This window comes from Eschrichtius robustus, chromosome 6, assembly GCF_028021215.1.
Source record: "Eschrichtius robustus isolate mEscRob2 chromosome 6, mEscRob2.pri, whole genome shotgun sequence".
NCBI classification, from domain to species: Eukaryota; Metazoa; Chordata; class Mammalia; order Artiodactyla; family Eschrichtiidae; genus Eschrichtius; species Eschrichtius robustus.
The window spans coordinates 50,257,796-50,276,502 of NC_090829.1; the positions used below are offsets into that span (position 1 = coordinate 50,257,796).

Sequence of the window (18,707 nt, forward strand, 5' to 3'; positions counted from 1 at the left end):
CATCTGTTTAAAGCATATAACTCAGTGTATATTCACAATGTCGTGTAACCATCACGATTATCTAATTCCAGAATATTTTCATCACCCCAGAAGAAACTCCAAGACCTTTAAGCAATCACTCCCCATTCCCCCTTTCCTGAAACCTCTGGCAACCACTAATCTGCTTTCTGTCTCTATAGATTTGTCTATTATGGACATTTAATATGAATGGAATTATACAATATGTAGCCTTTTGTGTCTGGCTTCTTTTGCTTAGCTTAATGTTTTCAAGGTTTATCCACATTGTCATGTGTTTCGGGACTTCATTCCTTTTTACAGATGAATACTGTTTCATTTTAGGGATATACCACATTTTGTTTATCCATTCTTCAATTAATGGACATTTGGTTTGATTTCACTTTGTAGTTACTGTGAATAATGCTTACATGAACATATGTGTACTGGTTTTTGTACAGACATATGTTTTTAATTCTCTTGGTTATATAACTAGGAAAGGAATTGCTGAGTCATATGGTAACTCAATGTTTAACATCTTGAGAAACTGTCAAACTGTTTTCCAAAGTAGCTGCACTTCTTCACATTCCCACCTGCAATGTATGAGGGTTCCAATTTCTGCACATCCTTGCCAACACTTGTTATCATCTGTCTTTTGATTATAGTCAACCTAGTAGGTATGAAGTGACTGAGCTGCATTTCCCTTATGACTAATAATGAATATTTTTCATGCTTTTATGGCCATTTGTATGTCTTCTTTGGAGAAATGTCTATTCAAATTCTTTGCCCACAAAGAGAAATTATTTGTCTTTTGTAGTTGTAAGAGTTACGTATATATCTGAATACTAGTCCCTTATCAGACATATGATTTGCAAATGTTTTCTCCCATTCTGTGGGAAGACTTTTCTCTTTCTTGATTGTGTCCTTTGAAATACGAAATACCAACATTTTAAATTTTGATGAATTTCAATTTATCTTTTTCTTTTGTTATTTGTGCTTTTGGTGGCAATCTAAGAATCCATTGTCTAATCTAAGGCCACAAAGATTTCCTGCTGTGTTTTTTCTAAGAGTTTTATAATTTTAGCTCTTACACTTAAATCTTTGATCCATCTTGAGCTAATTTTTGTAAATGGTTTAGGGAGAAGTCCAAGTTCATTCTTCTGTATATGGATACTCAATTGTTCCAGCATCATTTGTTAAAACAAATTAACTCCCCCCCAAAAAAAGACCTATTATTTCCCCCACTGAATTGTCTTGGCCCTTTACATTGACACATGTCTGCTAGTGTGAGCTCCTTGAGGGCAAGGTTTTTTATATTCCTACCTGCATGTCTAGCATGGGACTATGATGTAGTAAACCCTCAAAAAAACGTGTTCAATAAATGAAAAGCTGACTTGAGAATCCTAGTGTCAACCTACACGTACCAAGTGCCATAGACTTTGCTAGATGCTGGGGAAGTTTTATACATGAACTCACAGTCTAGTAAAGTTTTCAAACCAAAAGTTTCCAAGGGGTCCTAGAATCTTACAATCCTACACTGGAATGGGTCTTGGAGGTCGCGATTCCAGTAAGGAAAAGCAGACCTGACAAGGCTAAATAGCAGCCTGCGGCCTATCTCATGTTAATTTGCCAGAGATCCCAGGTCTCTTTGAAATTATATTATGACTTTACAACTTAACAAAGGATTTTTTTTCAGTTAGGCCTCCATAAAGCATTTTTTCAGTTAGGCAGGCCTTGAGAAAGTCCTCTCCAGATGAAAGACAGCTGCTTCTGTTTCATATCACTCTTATCTTCTGAGATAACTGCTATCAGAGATTAAAAAAAAATTTTTCTCCACCCTAGCTGGACATAATGACTCCTTTCTCTGAACTTCTATAGTTCTTACTTGCTCTTCCACAAGATTAGCAATTTGTTTTGTACTGCCCTAGTGCTTTGGATTTTTATGTAATCTTGAATTATTTATCACCGGTTTATGTGTGAACTTCCTAAGTAGACTGCCCCAACTAGACTCAGGGGCAAAAGTTGCATTTTACATTTACTGTATGAAATATAGGGCTTTGTGCCTAGTGGACATGCAACAGATATTTCTTGACATTATTTGTGTTTTTATAGAATTCATTTTTAAAATAAGAAGCTATTAGGCTTAAGTTTCATTCTGTTTTTCCCTAGAGGCTCAGGGTGAGAGGCTCAAAGGGAGAAGTACCTTCTCTCCTTTGGACAATTGCTAGTGACCCTCTACTTGCTTTCCTAGAGGAATGGAGACACCAGAGAACTAATAATTAGTACATGTACATATTTAAATATTTCTTAATATTACTATTAAAGGTTTTAAAATTCTATGAAAAGGATAAAAGAGATTGGCAGAATTCCCCCCAGAACCCAGTAAATTAAACTAACTCTCAAGGAAACTCTGAGTTGTAGTTTTTAAATTACTGAGTCAGAAAGTAGAGAAACAGGGACTTCCCTGGTGGTCCAGTGGTTAAGACTCCATGCTTCCACTGCAGGGGGCACAGGTTCGATCCTTGGTCGGTGGAACTAAGGTCCCGCATGGCTTGTGGCGTGGCAAAAAAAAAAAAAAAGTAGAGAAAAGACATCCTGTTTCTCTTCTTATCTCAAGCTTGCTTTCTAGTTATGAGGTGGAAGAAGGAGATGGAATAATCTAGCCTCGTATTGAAAAGTGTCCTGCAGAACATAACCAGAATCTTTGGAACTGTTTAACTAAGGTAAAATAGAAAAGGTGGCTGAATGGAAGAGTGAGTATATCGTGACATGATACTCAGTACACTGTCATGCACCTATGGGAACACAGTGAGCCTGTTAATGAATTATGATAAGAACAGATTATGTGTGGATTAAAGTGATTCTCTAATAACAATGAATCCCCACAGCATTTTAGCATGTGGTTAGATCATGGAAAACAAACAAAAAACAAATCAAAACTAAGAATTTTGTGAAGTTAATTTTTTTTTCCTCATCTGCCAGAAATCACTCAGTCCTTGTTTCAAATTCATGGTATTTTAAAATTATGCTAAATAATGGAAAACATTGGAACAATGATAAAGTCACTGTCATTTCAGTTCTTTGGACTTCATTTGTAAAATGAGGCGTAGATTTTTTGTTCTTCAAACTGTCATTGGGGGACCAGCAGCATCAGACCTTTTAAATCAGATTATGCATTTTAACAAAATCCCTGCCTAATGTGTATGCTTATCAAAGTTTGGGAAGACTGACCTGGATGATACAAAGTAACGTCCAGCTAGTAAATTCAACCATTCTGTGATTCTAGTTGGACCAGTCCACCCTAGGTAAAAGGAGAGTCACTTCTTAGGAGTTGTGTTTGACTTGAGTAAACAGATTGCTCAGCAAGTTGAACTAATTTTTCAGGTCATAGCTTTAACAAAGCAAACAGAAAATGGAGACTTGTTCTGCTTATTTGGTGTTGTCAGCTTCCTTCCCATGACAATAAGATTAATTTTAGTATTTAAGTGGACATAAACCAACAGAAAATTATTTCAATATTAAATTAAGTAATTTAATATTTGTCGAATACCAACAATTTTCTAAGTGCCAAAAAGAGCTTAGAAGGTAAGATTCCTGCTCTTGAGGCACCTAATAATGGTCACTTTGCTTTAAAAGTCTCAGTGTCTGGAGTCCTTATTAATTTAATTATAAGCTGATTCACAATTTGTTATTTTCCAGAATGGGAAGCCATACCAATTCAGTAGAATATCTCATGCCTAAGTCGCAGGGTGATAAGCACGGTATACAGGTGAACTAACAGGCAGCTGTATCTCTGGAGTGCTGTTCCCCTTGACATTGTACATGTGATTAAGCAGCCAAAAATCATTACGGACTCTAAGCTCTGCTTTTCCCCCTTGATTTCTCTGTGGCCCAAAACAGGATGTGGTTTAATTCAAGGTCAGCAGAAATTCAATCTGAACAGATTTGAGTCCAGTAGGAAGTAGGTGGAGGTGGTAGAGAAAATGAGCTAGTCCTCTGTGAGAGGGGTGAAGACGGGTTGGCAACCTTGTGTGGGAGAGGAGTGTACTCCAGAGGCTGTGAGAGAGAACTAGGTTATTATTATTTTTTTTAATATTTATTTATTTATCTTGGCTGCGCTGGCTCTTAGTTGTGGGCTAAGAAGCACGGCATGCGGGCTTCTGAGTTGCAGCATGTGGACTCTAAGTTGCGGCATGCATGCGGGATCTAGTTCCCCCACAAGGGATCGAAACCGCGCCCCCTGCATCGGGAGCGTGGAGTCTTACACACTGGACACCAGGGAAGTCCCCGAGAACTAGGTTATTGAAGGAGGCCAGTGCTGGGGTGGGCGAGCTGCTGGAGTGGGGAGAATTTATTAGGTAAGGTTTACATTTTCAATTGGATATGCCATCCTCAAGAACAGGTTTGCCTTTTCAAATCGGAGGGTAGCTTACATTTAATGGTTGACTGCTGTTAGGGACAGCATACTTGGTGCGCCAACATCATTAAACAAATGATACTTCTAAACGAAGTTTGTGTGTTTTGATGGAGGCTTTTTCAACCTGACATTTTACGAGTCAACTTTGTGCCTTTCAGTGAAGCCAGACACAAGTGGGTTCTTCTGGTCCCTAAAGAAGATGAGGTAGCACTGGGGAGCTGTTGCAATTATTCTTTGTCACTTACTGGCGCATAGTTTCCCATTTTGCATTTTTTCTCTTTATTGGTACATGTCCTGACATCCTATCTGGATTGTAACTTTCTTGAAAAGAAGGGGAGAGCATAATGCCTGCACCAACTAACCCCATAGGAGTTAGTTATGTTGAGGTTTCTCAGACATCTTTGGCTATTCAGTGACTTTCATTAAGTAAATGTCTTATATTATTTTATTTTATTTATTTATTTTGCTGACTCTTCGGCTTAATGGAGCTCTCCACTGATAGTTCATTAAAACAAAGACATTTTATATCAAAGGCAAAATAAGTTAAGGCTCAAACTGCTGTATGTCATTATCTGTACTGTGGGAGTGAGACTGGGGGACTGCAATGGAAATGAGTGTATGTGGCTGGAGTGAAGGGAGTAACCAGAGAAAGCTGGCGATGTCAATGGGGCAGTGAGAGGGCACAGGGGAAAGAAGGGAGAAAGGGAGTCATGGGGGTATTGTTTGCTATCTATGCTAGCTCAGTAAGAATAAAAACTAAACTCTTACTAACAGCTGTCAGGACTCCAATCAGGAGTTTGGGTCACAACTTTTGCTCTTGAAGGTTAAGTAAAACAATTAATGTAATACTATTAGGACATGATTACACAGGACATGTGTCTACTATTTATTATCTCATTCCATTCACCAAGCAGTTTATTTCTTTGCTCCACATTGGGACAAGCACTCTGATAATGACAAAATGAGAGAATGTTGGCCAAAAATATTTTAAATCCCTTAAGCTGGTGGATTTGAGCCTTAATTTTTTTTTCTATTCAAGTCATCACAGTGAGCCAAAAGTAAGTATAATTTAGCTCAGAGCCCAATATTTATCTCTACAGGTCACAGAGTCCCTCCAAATGATCAGGACTTGCAGTTGAAACACTTTTCTCTCTTTTTAGTGACATGATCAAATGCTTAATGAAACCACAGAAGAATGCTAGGTGAAGGGAGGCAGGCTTACCCAACGTTGAAGGTACTAGTAAGCACCATTTTAAGTACAACACAAAGAAAATGGGCTGTGGGAGGCTTTTTCACAGTGTTTACCATTGACTTCCCATTTTGTATCATGTGATTCTCAGTTGAGAAACAGGCATCAAAGATCCAGCAGCAGGATTTATTAGATGGCATAAAGAACATGAAAAACAAATTTTCATATTTGATCTTGGCTGCAGGACACATTGGTGAGGCTAGTTAAGATTGAATATAAAGGCCTACCTATTCTGAGTAGACATTTTCTTGTTAGAGCAGCTCAATCTGTAGAAAGGAAGCCAGATTTTCCTAAAGATATGATTAATGCGATGCCAGGTTCCTTTTAAACCCTTTTACAGAGTCCTGTTTTCTTTAAAGAGATGGCTCAATAGTTTCTCATATTTTGTTACTAAAAATGACATAATTTCTGTGCCCTGATTATCCTATATGCTTAACTGTCTGTGCCTTGTATCTATTTTATTTATTTATATTTTTTGTTTTTTAATTTTATTTATTTTATTTTTTGCTGTGTTGGGTCTTTGTTGCTGCACGCACGCTTTTCTCTAGTTGCGGCGAGTGGGGACTACTCTTCATTGCGGTGTGCAGGCTTCTCATTGCAGTGGTTTCTCTTGTTGCAGAGCACGGGCTCTAGGCACGTGGGCTTCAGTAGTTGTGGCACGTGGGCTCAGTAGTTGTGGCTCGTGGGCTCTAGAGTGCACGCTCAGTAGTTGTGGCGCACGGGCTTATTTGCTCTGCAGCATGTGGGATCTTCCCTGACCAGGGCTCGAACCCGTGTCCCCTGCATTGGCAGGCGGATTCTTAACCACTGCACCACCAGGGAAGCCCCTGTATCTATTTTAATTGCATCACACTGACTTTAAAAATTCATGTCAGAGCACTTCCAGAATGGAAACATGAGCAGCTCCCTGTATACTCTCCCCAATGAAACCACCATAACTGGTGAAAATTATAAATAAAAAACGACCATTGGATCAGACTGTGGAACAATTTTATGCCCCAGGGCACTGTCAGAAACACTGGAGCAATCAGTTGCCAATTAGTGGAGGCTAACAGTGGGGAGCTATATCCATAAAGGCAAACCAGCCAAAAGCTTGATAAGGAGATGAGGAAAAGAGACAGTCAAAGAGAACCTGACTAAAACCACTGTCATCCCCCAGGGGAGGGACAAGGAGTCAGGGTGACGGTGTGCATGCCAAAGCTGCACCTTCTGAGGAGAGACATTAGAGGCTGCACACTGTGGAGGAAACAAGAGCCTATTGACCAAGTCTGGCCAACTCACAAATAAACAAGCAAACAACAACAACGACAACCAGACCTAGAGCCAGTTTGGATAGGTCTTCAGAGTTGCTACCATGGAAATGTACAGTTTGCAACAAAAAAACTTACGAGACATACAAAGAAACAGGTAATGGGACCCATACACACAGAAACTGTCTTTGAGAGGACCCATATGTTGGACTTAGCACACAAAGACTTCAAAGCAGCTGTTATAAACATGTCTAAAGAACTAAAGGAAACCATGCTTGTGAGTGTAGATTCAAAATTCCTCAACAAAATATTAACAAACCAAATCTAGCAACGTATAAAAAGGATTATATGTCATAGCCAAGAGGGATTTTTCCCAGGAATGTAAGACTGGCTTACATCTAAAAGTTAATGTAACATATCACACCAATAGAATAAAGCACAAAACCACATGATAATCTCGATAGACACAGAAAAGGCACTAAACAAAACCCAACACCCTTCATAATAAAAATAGGCAACAAACTAGGAATAGAATGGAACTTCCTCAACCTGATAAAGGGCATCTACAAAAAAACTAAAGCAATAATCACATTTAATGGTGAAAGACTGAAAACTATCCACATAAGACTGAGAACAATACAAGAATGTTAACATAGTCCTCTTTATTCAACATAATACTAGAAGTTCTATCTAATGCAATCAGGCAAGAAAAATAAAAGACATCCAAATTGGAAAGGAAGATGTAAATCGATCTGTATCCTAAAATGGCATCATCTTGCACATAGGAAAGTCTAAGGAATCCACCGAGGCACTATTAGAACTAATGAGTTCAGCAAGCTTGTAGGATTCAAGATATATACAAAATCAGTTGTATTTCTATACACTAGCAATGAGTAATAAAAAATGAAATTAGGATGGGAATGTAAATCGGCACAGCCACTATGGAAAACAGTCGATGTTAACAATGTTTTAACGATGTTAAAAAATGCCGATGCATGGATAGTTGGATGGGTTGACTGACTGGCTAAATATTCATTGTGCACCTGTTCCATGCAATGGCAATATACAAGGGCCAAGATATGGGGGGCGGCGAAGGAAGAAACGTCAATCTTCCGTCATACCTTCTAGTTGAGTTTCTTCGTTTATTACATTCATTATTACATTGTTACATGTATTATACTACATTCTGGGCAGGTAACCAAATTCTTCTTTCCAGAAAAGGTACTGTATGATTGAGATGATTTATGCAATTGGAAGAATTCACCAGAGAACAAAGTCTAGATTGTGACGAACCCCAATCATTTCCAGTGTCCTCAGGTGCCCACGGTGGATTCAGGACTTCCACGCCGACGGCTCCCGGGGCACAAGCTGGAGACAGACGGTCAGCGAGAAGGCGGGACGCTCTACACGTAAAGAACCTCAAGTCCCAGAATCCCATGGGGACTCCAAGTCCCAGAAACCCGCCCGGCAAATCTACTCCGAGTCCCTAGCCGTCTGACCGCGGACGCGACCAAGATAGGAAACTGGGGTGAGATGCCGCAGAATTTGTCCCCCACCATTTTCTTTGTAGGGAGGGGCTTTTTACAGAACTGTAGTTATCTCAGTCTTCACATTCTCTCAGTTACAGCCCACAAAAGGCCCCGTGCCGGCAAGTTTGTTGTGATGTTCAACATCCCCTCTCCTCTCTCCCCTTTTCCTTGCCCCCGTAAGAATGGTTCAGCCGGGCATCTTGAGTTGGATCGATGGTTGCACCCGCCCTCCCCCGGAATGTGGGCCTTTGGAGCGAGTGAGGTGGGAGGGGCGGAGGCGGGAGGCGTGCTGGGCCCCGGGGGCAGCAGAGGCAGTGTCGGCCGCTGGCGGTGGAGGGAGCCGTGCGGTTCCGGCTGCCCCGGCGAGGCGACCTCTGGGCCCGCGCCGCGGGCGTGGAGGACAGGTAGGCGAGTGGGCAGCCGCGGCTCCGGGAGAAACTCGGGCTGCGGAGTCCCCTACGGCGCCCGGTGCGCCGCTCGCACCCTCGGCCTCCAGCGTTGAGGCGGGGGAGGAAGGAGATGCCGACCCAGAGAGACAGCAGTACCATGTCTCACCCGATCGCAGGCGGCGGCGGCAGCGGGGACCATTCTCACCAGGTCCGGGTGAAAGCCTACTACCGCGGGTGAGTGTGTGGGGTGGGGGTGGTGGTGAGAGGGAAGGGGAGAGGCCAGCTGGACTTGGCCTGGAGCGGGGGCGGGTGTGGGGCTGGAGATGTGGAAGGGATGGGCTGGGCGGGCAAAGTCGGGGGACTCGGGATGGGTGACCGAGTGGTCGGGGGAGGAGCACGGGGCACTGGATTGCGGCACCCCCAAGGTGTGGCGCAGGGCGCCCTGGAATCGCGCGGCTGAGGGTCCTGAGCAGGGTCCGAGGGAGGATCCTTGGAGTAAGTAGGTCCACCTGGTGGGTCAGAGAGACTCGCCTACCAAGAGATTTACAAGAGCTTTACGTCTTTAAGTCTGGATGTATTGGGGGTTGAGAGTTGATTCTGAGTGATGCCTTAGTTAACTAAGTTTACCATGGGTTTAAAAGACAGGCTTGCTTCAGTTTGTTGACCCTTTTGATTACCGGCAGGCCTAAAGCCTCTGGTTCTCTAAGTCAGTTTTGTCTTTATCACATAGAAGAGTTCGCGACGTGTATCTGGACTGTGCTCAGGCTGCCAGTATATTAGACATAGGGTTATTATTTGAGTTAAGTTGATGCGTTTTCAGGGATATGCATTAGGTACTTATGTCTCGCCAAGGTTAGGTTGTATATGTGTAAATTAAAATTTGTGAACGCTTCTTTGTCAGTGTTGCTTCAAGGACTGTCCGATAGGGTGAGATATTGCAAGAAGAGAAGAGGATGAGCATAGGCACAGTTTTAAAATCTGTGATCTTTACTCATATTATTACCTAAGTTGTAACTATTGTGGTTACCAGAAATAATCCAGCCCTAAAATCAGTGTATTAAATCATATTCCGTAGTATGACTGTGGATTGAAATTTCTTTGAGGTAACTATATTTGGGAGCATTAGAAAGTTGAACTGTTAGTGTGAGCATAAAGGTTTGAAACTAAGGGTTAACAGAACACCCAACCGCTGTGGCCTGTCTTACTGCTTGTTCAAGCAGAAGTAAATTGCTTTAAAAAACTCAAGCACTAGGAGGTTTGAAACTGCAGTACATACTTTTACATTCCTTAGAGGATCAGTGAAGATAGCAAACTTTCAAAATGCCTCTCTTGTTTTGATTTCAAAGAAAATATAAGCCCCTAAATGTCTTACTGATTTGATGTAAGGACTTCCTAGTTTGTTTGCTGCCGTGAAGCCTCTGACCTCTCTCTTTTCATTAGCTTGACTGTATTCAGGAGTAGTTTAGAGGAGTTATTTTGGACAGTAACAGTGTTTTTGCTTAAATTGATCAGGGAAGTCTTGATTTTCAAACAATAGCTACACACTTTGCACTGTGGGAAAAAAAAACTTTGCTTCCTTTACCTTACCTTTAATTTGACAGATGAGATATTTCACTTTAGAATGTGTTCCATTTTATAGTTGATGGTCTGTGAGTTGTTAGGTACAGAGAATGAAATATAGTACATTTTCTTTTTTTTTAATAGTGTCTGATTATTGACAGTTTAAAAAACTAGATTAAAAAGTAAATATATGCACATGGTAGGAAAGTACAGTTGTTCAGAAGTATAAAATAAAACGTGTTCTCCATTCAGTCCTCCCAACCTTCAGAGGCAATTACTATTGATAGTTTATTTCTTGTTCTTCTGGAGGTTGCCTTTATTACTTTAAAAGTTATTCTTCCGTTTCGTGATTTAGCAACTTTACATGGTATCTATTGATTCTTTCCTCTGAAAGATGCGAAATTGGATGCACACTACATTTTGCTTCCTCGTTCCTTGATGCCTGCCAAGTTTTGATTGTTACAGTATAATTTTTAGTTCTCTGGTTTACCTTTCTGACTGTAAATAATATAAATTTTTGACTTATTAAATTTAGGTAGTTTCCAATGATTCCAACTATGAAACACGAAGAAACTAGTGCTTCTTCCTTTTTTCCTATTTTTATTAGTTTGACAACTGTAAATAGGCCTAGTTAGTAAATTAAAGGTCATTGTAAGCTTCTCCTTTGGAAAGAAATCAAAGTCTTTAGAATGTAGGTATCATATAATATTTTCTGGGTTTATTGCTCCAATTATTTATTTTTTTTTTTAAAAGAGGATAAGGACAGCTTCCCTGGTGGCGCAGTGGTTAAGAATCTGCCTGCCAATGCAGGGGACACGGGTTCCAGCCCTGGTCCGGGAAGATCCCACATGCCACGGAGCAACTAAGCCCGTGTGCCACAACTACTGAGTCTGCGCTCTAGAGCCTGCGAGCCACAACTACTGAGCGTGCGTGCCACAACTACTGAGCCCGCATGCCACAACTACTGAAGCCCGCACGCCTAGAGCCTGTGCTCCGCAGCAAGAGAAACCACTGCAATGAGAAGCCCGCGCACCGCAATGACGAGTAGCCCCCACTCGCGACAACTAGAGAAAGCCCGCACGCAGCAACGAAGACCCAATGCAGCCAAACATAAATAAATAAAATAAAAAGTTCCCTTTAAAAAATAAATACATTTTGGGCTTCCCTGGTAGCGCAGTGGTTGAGAATCTGCCTGCCAATGCAGGGGACACGGGTTCGAGCCCTGGTCTGGGAAGATCCCACATGCCGTGGAGTAACTATGCCCGTGAGCCACAACTACTGAGCCTGCGCGTCTGGAGCCTGTGCTCTGCAACGAGAGAGGCCGCGACGGTGAGAGGCCTGCGCACCGCGATGAAGAGTGGCCCCCGCTCGCTGAAACTAGAGAAAGCCCTCGCACAGAAACGAAGACCCAACACAGCCAAAAATAAATAAATAAATTAATTAATTAACTAAAAAAAAAATACATTTAAAAAAATAAATAAAAGAGCATAAGGACTTATAACCTTTTTACTGCTTGACTAAAACGTCTCCAAGACATTCAAGTTAACATTTTCTTTGCTTGTTTTTAAAAACCTATGAATTTTGCTAAGTAATGAATCAACCCCTTGCCCTTTAGTGCTTTTATTCAATGAAAACTTTCTAATAGTGCCTTCATTCCAAGCCTCATTTAAAGACAACATCAGCACTCTAAATTGTACCAATTTCTGTCCTCTGAAATTAGATCTGTTAAGATTTTATGTTTATTAACAATAGTCTAAGCTGATGGTTATGGTATTACATAGTCAGCTGCTCATTACTACAAATGAAACTAAAATGAGTCACCAATGAGGATAGTTAATAAACAGGTTGGCTAAGTAGAACACCTGCTTGATTTTAAAGTAGAAAATTCTTCCCTTACTATCAAGAAATGTAAGGACAATCTGCGTTTGAAAAAGTTTCTTTTCCTTCAGATCATCTGAACGGCCGTTATCAATTTTCCCCCGTCTCCTTCTAACAATATTTCTTTCCAGTGAATCTTGAAATCTCAGAATAGCCAGAATATTTTAGTGAATGAATTGCTGTCTCCTTTCAATGATGTGTTTAGTGTTCTCATGCTGTTAAATTTGTTCTTAGTGCAACTGTGATATCTCCCTAGATATAACAGATATTTAATTAGCCTTTTTCTAATTTTTATTCAGGAGATTAATAGCACTGAGAATCTGATTTTATTGGAGACCACCTAAGAGTGCCTGTCTCCTGGCCTGTACTCCTCTTTCCTCACCACAGGAGCTTGTCAATGAGTGGCCTGCCTTCCTTCAATCATTACCTTGTGGTGTTAGTTTGGAGGAGGAGAAACAGGTTTTGTGGGTTAGTGGTAGACTGCCATTGTGTGTGCTATCGTTCTATAAAGTTACTTGATATTACAGGGTAAAATTTAACAAGGAAATGTCTGGATTACTCATTTCTTTACGTTATAAATGTAAGAGAAATTTTGCAAAAAGCTTGTAAAAAAGCTTTTTAAACCAGTGCTGTTGAGCAGTTATGAATCCAGAGGATTCTTTCTGTGAACATCTACAAATAAAAAGGGATGAACTTGCGTATTTGGAAAGTATAGCTGGTTCAGTGATGAAGTATGCAGGATTTTTCTCACTGTGAACAAGTCTTGGCAAGACTTGTTTAAAAGTATTGCAAAATAATTTTACTGATATACTTTAGCAATGGTTCTAAGGAAATAAAAACGATATATTAAGTTGAAAGTTGGGGGAATGTGAGTCATTGGTCATGGAGCTTCTGGCATGTCACCTAACCATAGGGCAGCAGATTCGTAGCTTCACCAGAGAGAAAGAAGGGACATGGTGGCCTGGTGCCAAAACCAAAACAACCCTCTCAGAAATTTGGATTAGATAATGTGGAGATAAATTGCTTGTTAGCAGTGAGGACTGAAGCTGAAGAGTTTCGGGAGAGGCTGGTGAGGCCAGGATCACCCATGTGCAAACTGAAGGGCTGAGGAAACAGAGGAGAAAAGAGCAGCTCTCTACAGAAAAAAATTTCCTGGATAGCTTTCTAATACAGCTCCCAAACCTCTTATTAAAGTAACTTGAGTGTTTGTTTTTTTTATGGTTGAAATGAGCCTAATTAAAACACGATTTTAAACGTTCCAGTCTTGTTTAGGATTTCACATTTTACCGAAGTGTGTTTAAACTCAGTTTAATAAATATTGTTGAACAACTACTATAAGCCAGGCACATGGTACTGGGGTGGGCACAGAGGATGTAGAGTCGATAATACAAGGCTTTGCCCTTGAGGAACCAAGAGACTTGTGGGAGGAAAGACTTTAAAAAGTTAATAAAGGAATGTGTGTGTGTGTGTGTCTGTGTGTGTGTGTGTGTGTGTGTGTGTGTGTGTAAGGTATGTGCTAGGATGGCTATTGGGGAGAAGTTTGGGGTGAGGGAAGCCCTCCAAGAGGATGAAATGTTGTTTGATGCTTTTAAAGGATAAGTAGGTTTGCCTGGTGGATTATGATGTTGGGTGGGAGGTCATTCCAGGCACTGCACAGCTGCATGATATGTTTGGAGAATTAAGATCAGTTTAGTCATTGGTCCCATAGTCATTCCTCATTAGGACATAAAGTGTGAAGTGGGCACTGATGAGAAGTGAGCTAATAAGAAGGTTCACAAGCACTAGATCATGAAGACTCTCGAATATCATACTTTGGGCTTCAGACTTTTTCTCGTTGGTGAAGGTTTTAAGTAAGAGGGATGCACGATTTAGATTTTTATTTTAGAAAGATCATTCTTGGAACCAGTATAGTAGACGAATTAGCAATGGATGAGACTAATCTGGAGGCTTTGGAAGTAGTCCAAGTGAGAGATTCTGAGGAGTTGGAAAAGAGGATATGGATTCAATGGCGATTTTAGGGGGTAGAGTCAATATGAATTAGAGAATGATTGCCTGTGGAGAAGAGAGAGGGTCTGAGTCAGACATGGATTTCTCATTTGGAGAGACTAGGGAATAGAAAAGAAAGAGATTTATTAGAGAGGGTAATTAATTACCTGGAACAAGTAATCAAATTTTGAACTCAGGGTGCTTTGGGAGCATCCAGGTGGAAATGTCCAGAATTAACTGAACAACTGTTTTTTGTGTGCCTGCTCTGTGTACCCAGCCCTCTGCGTGACAGCTAACCTATGTAGGAGCATGGCTGAGAACGATGACAGGGACAAAAATGCCACCAATCGCCACATTCAGATCACAAAGACAAGGCACTAAAGCTAAATTTTAAAAATACAGAGATATATAAAGTAGCCTCTCACCCCCTCTTCATAGGGGTAGCCATCGTTAACAGTTGGGGTTATTCTACATCATATCAATATATCTGTAAGTGTAGGTGTGTGTATACACACAGACACACCCTTTTATTTTTCCAATAAATGGGTTCATATTTCTATACATCTTTCTTTAACTTGAGTTTTTTCATTCATGGTCATTTTTCCATGTCAGGATAGACAGATGAATAGGTAGATACAATACAGATAGAGCAATCCACCTCTTTCTTTATAATTGGTACATAGTGTTCCATAGTATTGTTATACCATAATTCATTTAACCTTTTTTTCTGATTGATGAACTTTCATTAAATCGCTTTGTCAAATCATGTCGAAGGCGCATCCTTATAGTTAATATGTATTCTCGCAAACATGGTCAAAGATATGCCTGCTTTAAAACTTGATATTATCCTCCAAAAATGTGTCAGTTGACATTCCCCGCAACAGTGTACAAATGAAGCACTTTCCTTATGTTCCCATTGCATGTTATTGGTCTTTTAAATTTTTGCAAATACAATTGGCAAAAAATGCTAACTTTTTTTTTTTTTTTAACAATATTGAGAGGTAGATATCATTATCTCCATTTTACGGATGATAACTTCGAGGCTTAGTAAAGCATAATACAAAGCTGAGTCTTACCCTTCAGAGAAATTTCCCTTTACCCTTTTACTGTATTGATGGGGCTTTTTAAGATTACTTTTTTTCTTTATTGTCAAATTCATATTTCACAGTTATTCTTTTCAAGTCAATTTTCTATCTCCTTGATTTTTAAAAAATGCAAGTTTCATTATGGTTTTCTTATAATTAACAATTCATTTGAGGGGGGATACTTTGAGATTGTATGAATATTTCCTCAAAATCTTTGACCCAGTGGGTTTTACCATCCATGGATAATCCTGCCTACAAAACTTTTTTTTTTTTCTGATTGTACTATATTTAATTTAGGAGAGAAGCTTATGTTGAGATAGCAGAAGGACTGAATATGGTTCTTTTTCAGGTTTATTTTTAAAAGCAATTAGTCCTAAGGAAAAACTTTAGATTCTATATTTTAGAACATAGGAACATAATGAATGCTTAAAACTGTTTGCTGAAGCAAAGTTAAGAATGCTTTTTTTTTTTAAATTCAGCTAAAACTATATCTAAATTTGCCATTTTGGGCATCTTTGTGGTGAAGCAGACTGTATTCTGTTGAAGACCAGTGGTAAGCTAATTTATGCCAACACTGAAGTTAAAACCAGGAAAAAAAAGAATCTTCCATGCATGATTTGTTTTATACCTTTAGAAGTAATATTTTTATTTTGCAGCTTATTTTTAGCTTTGGTACTATAATAAGGATTTGGTGATTGTGGGGTATATGAACATGGTGCTTTCCAATTACTTGGAGAGTTATTTATAAAATACTCCCTTAAATGTTTTAGTTCCTGGAACTTAAGGAGTGGCAGTTGATAAATCATGACTCCTTCATTGAGTCTCTTTAGGATGTATGTACTTACGATTTTTAAAGGATTACACAGATGTTTTAAAAATATTTGTATTTTCTGATAAATATTTTACAGCTCTTGAAAAATAAGGTTTCTGAAGATTCCCTATTGTTTGCAGATATGCTTAGGTATGTGTTAATTTTAACTACGTGTGGACCTTAATAAGGAAGTCATATTTTGATGACATCTGATCATACTAATTTTTTCTCCTTGCATTCAAAAAAGATAATGTCACGCTTGTTCTTTGCCAGGGAAATTCAGTGGGAGCCTTTTCTTCTCTTCTGATTTAATTCTAAAATATACTCTCCCAATCCTCACCCCCTCATACTAGTAACCTTGAGGATATTTTGAAAGAAAAATTGCTTTAAGGTAAGCAGGTTCCCTTTTAATGTCACTAGAAGAAGGAACTATTTTCTTATTATTTTAAAATATAAATTTTAAAAATAATTAAAACAGGGACTTCCCTGGTGGTCCAGTGGTTAAGACTTTGCCTTCCATTGCAGGGGGTGTGGGTTCGATCCCTGGTCAGGGAGCTAAGATCCCACGTGCCTCGCGGCCAAAAAACTAAAACACAAAACAGAAGCAAGGACTTCCCTGGTGGCGCAGTGGTTAAGAATCCGCCTGCCAATGCAGGGGACACGGGTTCGAGCCCTGGTCCAGAAAGATCCCACATGTCGCGGAGCAACTAAGCCTGTGTGCCACAACTACTGAGCCTGCGCTCTAGAGCCCGCAAGCCACAACTACTGAGTCCATGCACCACAACTACTGAAGCCCGCGCGCCTAGAGCCCGTGCTCTGCAACAAGAGAAGCCACCTCAATGAGAAGCCCACACACCGCAACGAAGAGTAGCCCCCGCTTGCTGCAACTAGAGATAGCCTGCCCCCAGCATTGAAGACCCAACACAGACAAAAAGAAAAAAAAGAAACCAGAAGCAATATTGTAACAAATTCAATAGACTTTAAAAATGATCCACATTGGGGCTTCCCTGGTGGCGCAGTGGTTGGGAGTCCGCCTGCCAATGCAGGGGACACGGGTTTGCGCTCTGGTCCGGGAAGATCCCACATGCCGCGCAGCAGCTGGGCCCGTGAGCCACAACTACTGAGCCTGCGCGTCTGGAGCCCGTGCTCCGCAACGGGAGAGGCCACGACAGTGAGAGGCCCGTGCACGGCGATGAAGAGTGGCCCCCGCTTGCCGCAACTGGGGAAAGCCCTCGCACAGAAGCGAAGACCCAACACAGCCAAAAATAAAATAAAAAAAAACAAAAAACAAAAAACTGCCCGGTAGTGTGAAATAATTCTGTAAAAAAATTAAAAAAAAAAAATGATCCACATCAAAAAAAACCTTAAAAAAAAAATTAAAACAATTTTATTTATTTATAACAGTCATTTAAAATTTGTTTTATATCTTATTTATAATTATCATAAAATCATACCTTTACATGGTAGAAAAATTAATAATATTCTATGCCATTCAGAAAGGTCTAAGTCTTGGTTTGGCCAAAAAGTTCGTTCAGGTTTTTCCGTAACATCTTAAAAACCCAAACGAACTTTTTGGCCAACCCAATACAAAGTACATCTTCTTTCCATCTCTAGTCTCTCCTTAATGCCCTGTTCCACCACCCAGAGTTAACTACTATTAAAATTTTGCTTTCTTTTATTATATCTGTTGATCAGTATGGAAGATGAGGAATTTAGCACTTCTTCATTGCCTCCTCTCCTCACTATTTTTAGTTTTTCTTGTGGTTACATTTATAACTTAAATAATATACCCCCTCCCTCTTTTCTTTTTTATTTATAATTGTGGTAAAAAAAAATTAATTGACCATCTTAACCATTTTTAAGTGTACAGTTAAGCAGTGTTAACTATATTCACATTGTTATGTGACCAATCTCCAGAACTTTTTCATTTTGCAAAACTGAAACTACATACTAACAACTCTCCCATTCTCCTCCAAACCCCAACCCCTGGCAACTACTATTCTATTTTCTGTTTCTATGAATTTGACTACTCTAGATACTTCATATAAATGGAGTCATACAGTGTTTGTGTTTTTGTGGCTGGCTTATTTCATTTAACATAATGTCTTCAAGCTTCATTCATATTGTAGCATGTGTCAGAATTTCCTTTCTTTTTAATGCTGAGTAATATTTCTTTGCATTTATATCACATTTAGTTTATGTATTCATCTGTCAGTGGACCCTTGGGTTGCCTCCACCTTTTGGCTATTGTGAATAATGCTGCTATGAATGTGGGTGTACCAATATCTTTTGGATTCCCTGCTTTCAGTTCTTTTGGATATATGTACCCAGAAGTGGAATTGCTGGATCATATGGAAATTCTATTTTTAATTTTTTGAGGAGCATCCATACTGTTTTCTATAGCTGCTGCACCATTTTACATTCCCACCAACAGAGCACAAGGTGCTAATTTCTCCACATCTTTGATTATACTTGTTCTGTTTTTTTTCATAGTAGCCATCCTAATGGATGTAAGGTGACATTTTATTATGTTTTTTTTTATTGGCGTATAGTTGATTT

The 18,707-nt window shown here is 39.9% G+C and overlaps 1 protein-coding gene across 1 annotated transcript in view; it reads left to right on the top strand.

Moving 5' to 3' along the window:
• Nucleotides 1-8,712: 8,712 nt before the first annotated feature.
• The window catches only part of PRKCI (protein kinase C iota), an 80,769-nt gene continuing 70,774 nt past the window's right edge, over nucleotides 8,713-18,707 (top strand). Inside the window, exon 1 of the mRNA XM_068546236.1 lies at nucleotides 8,713-9,062. Coding sequence (XP_068402337.1) covers nucleotides 8,959-9,062 — 104 coding nt within the window. The 5' untranslated portion in view covers nucleotides 8,713-8,958. The remainder of the gene's footprint in view (nucleotides 9,063-18,707) is intronic.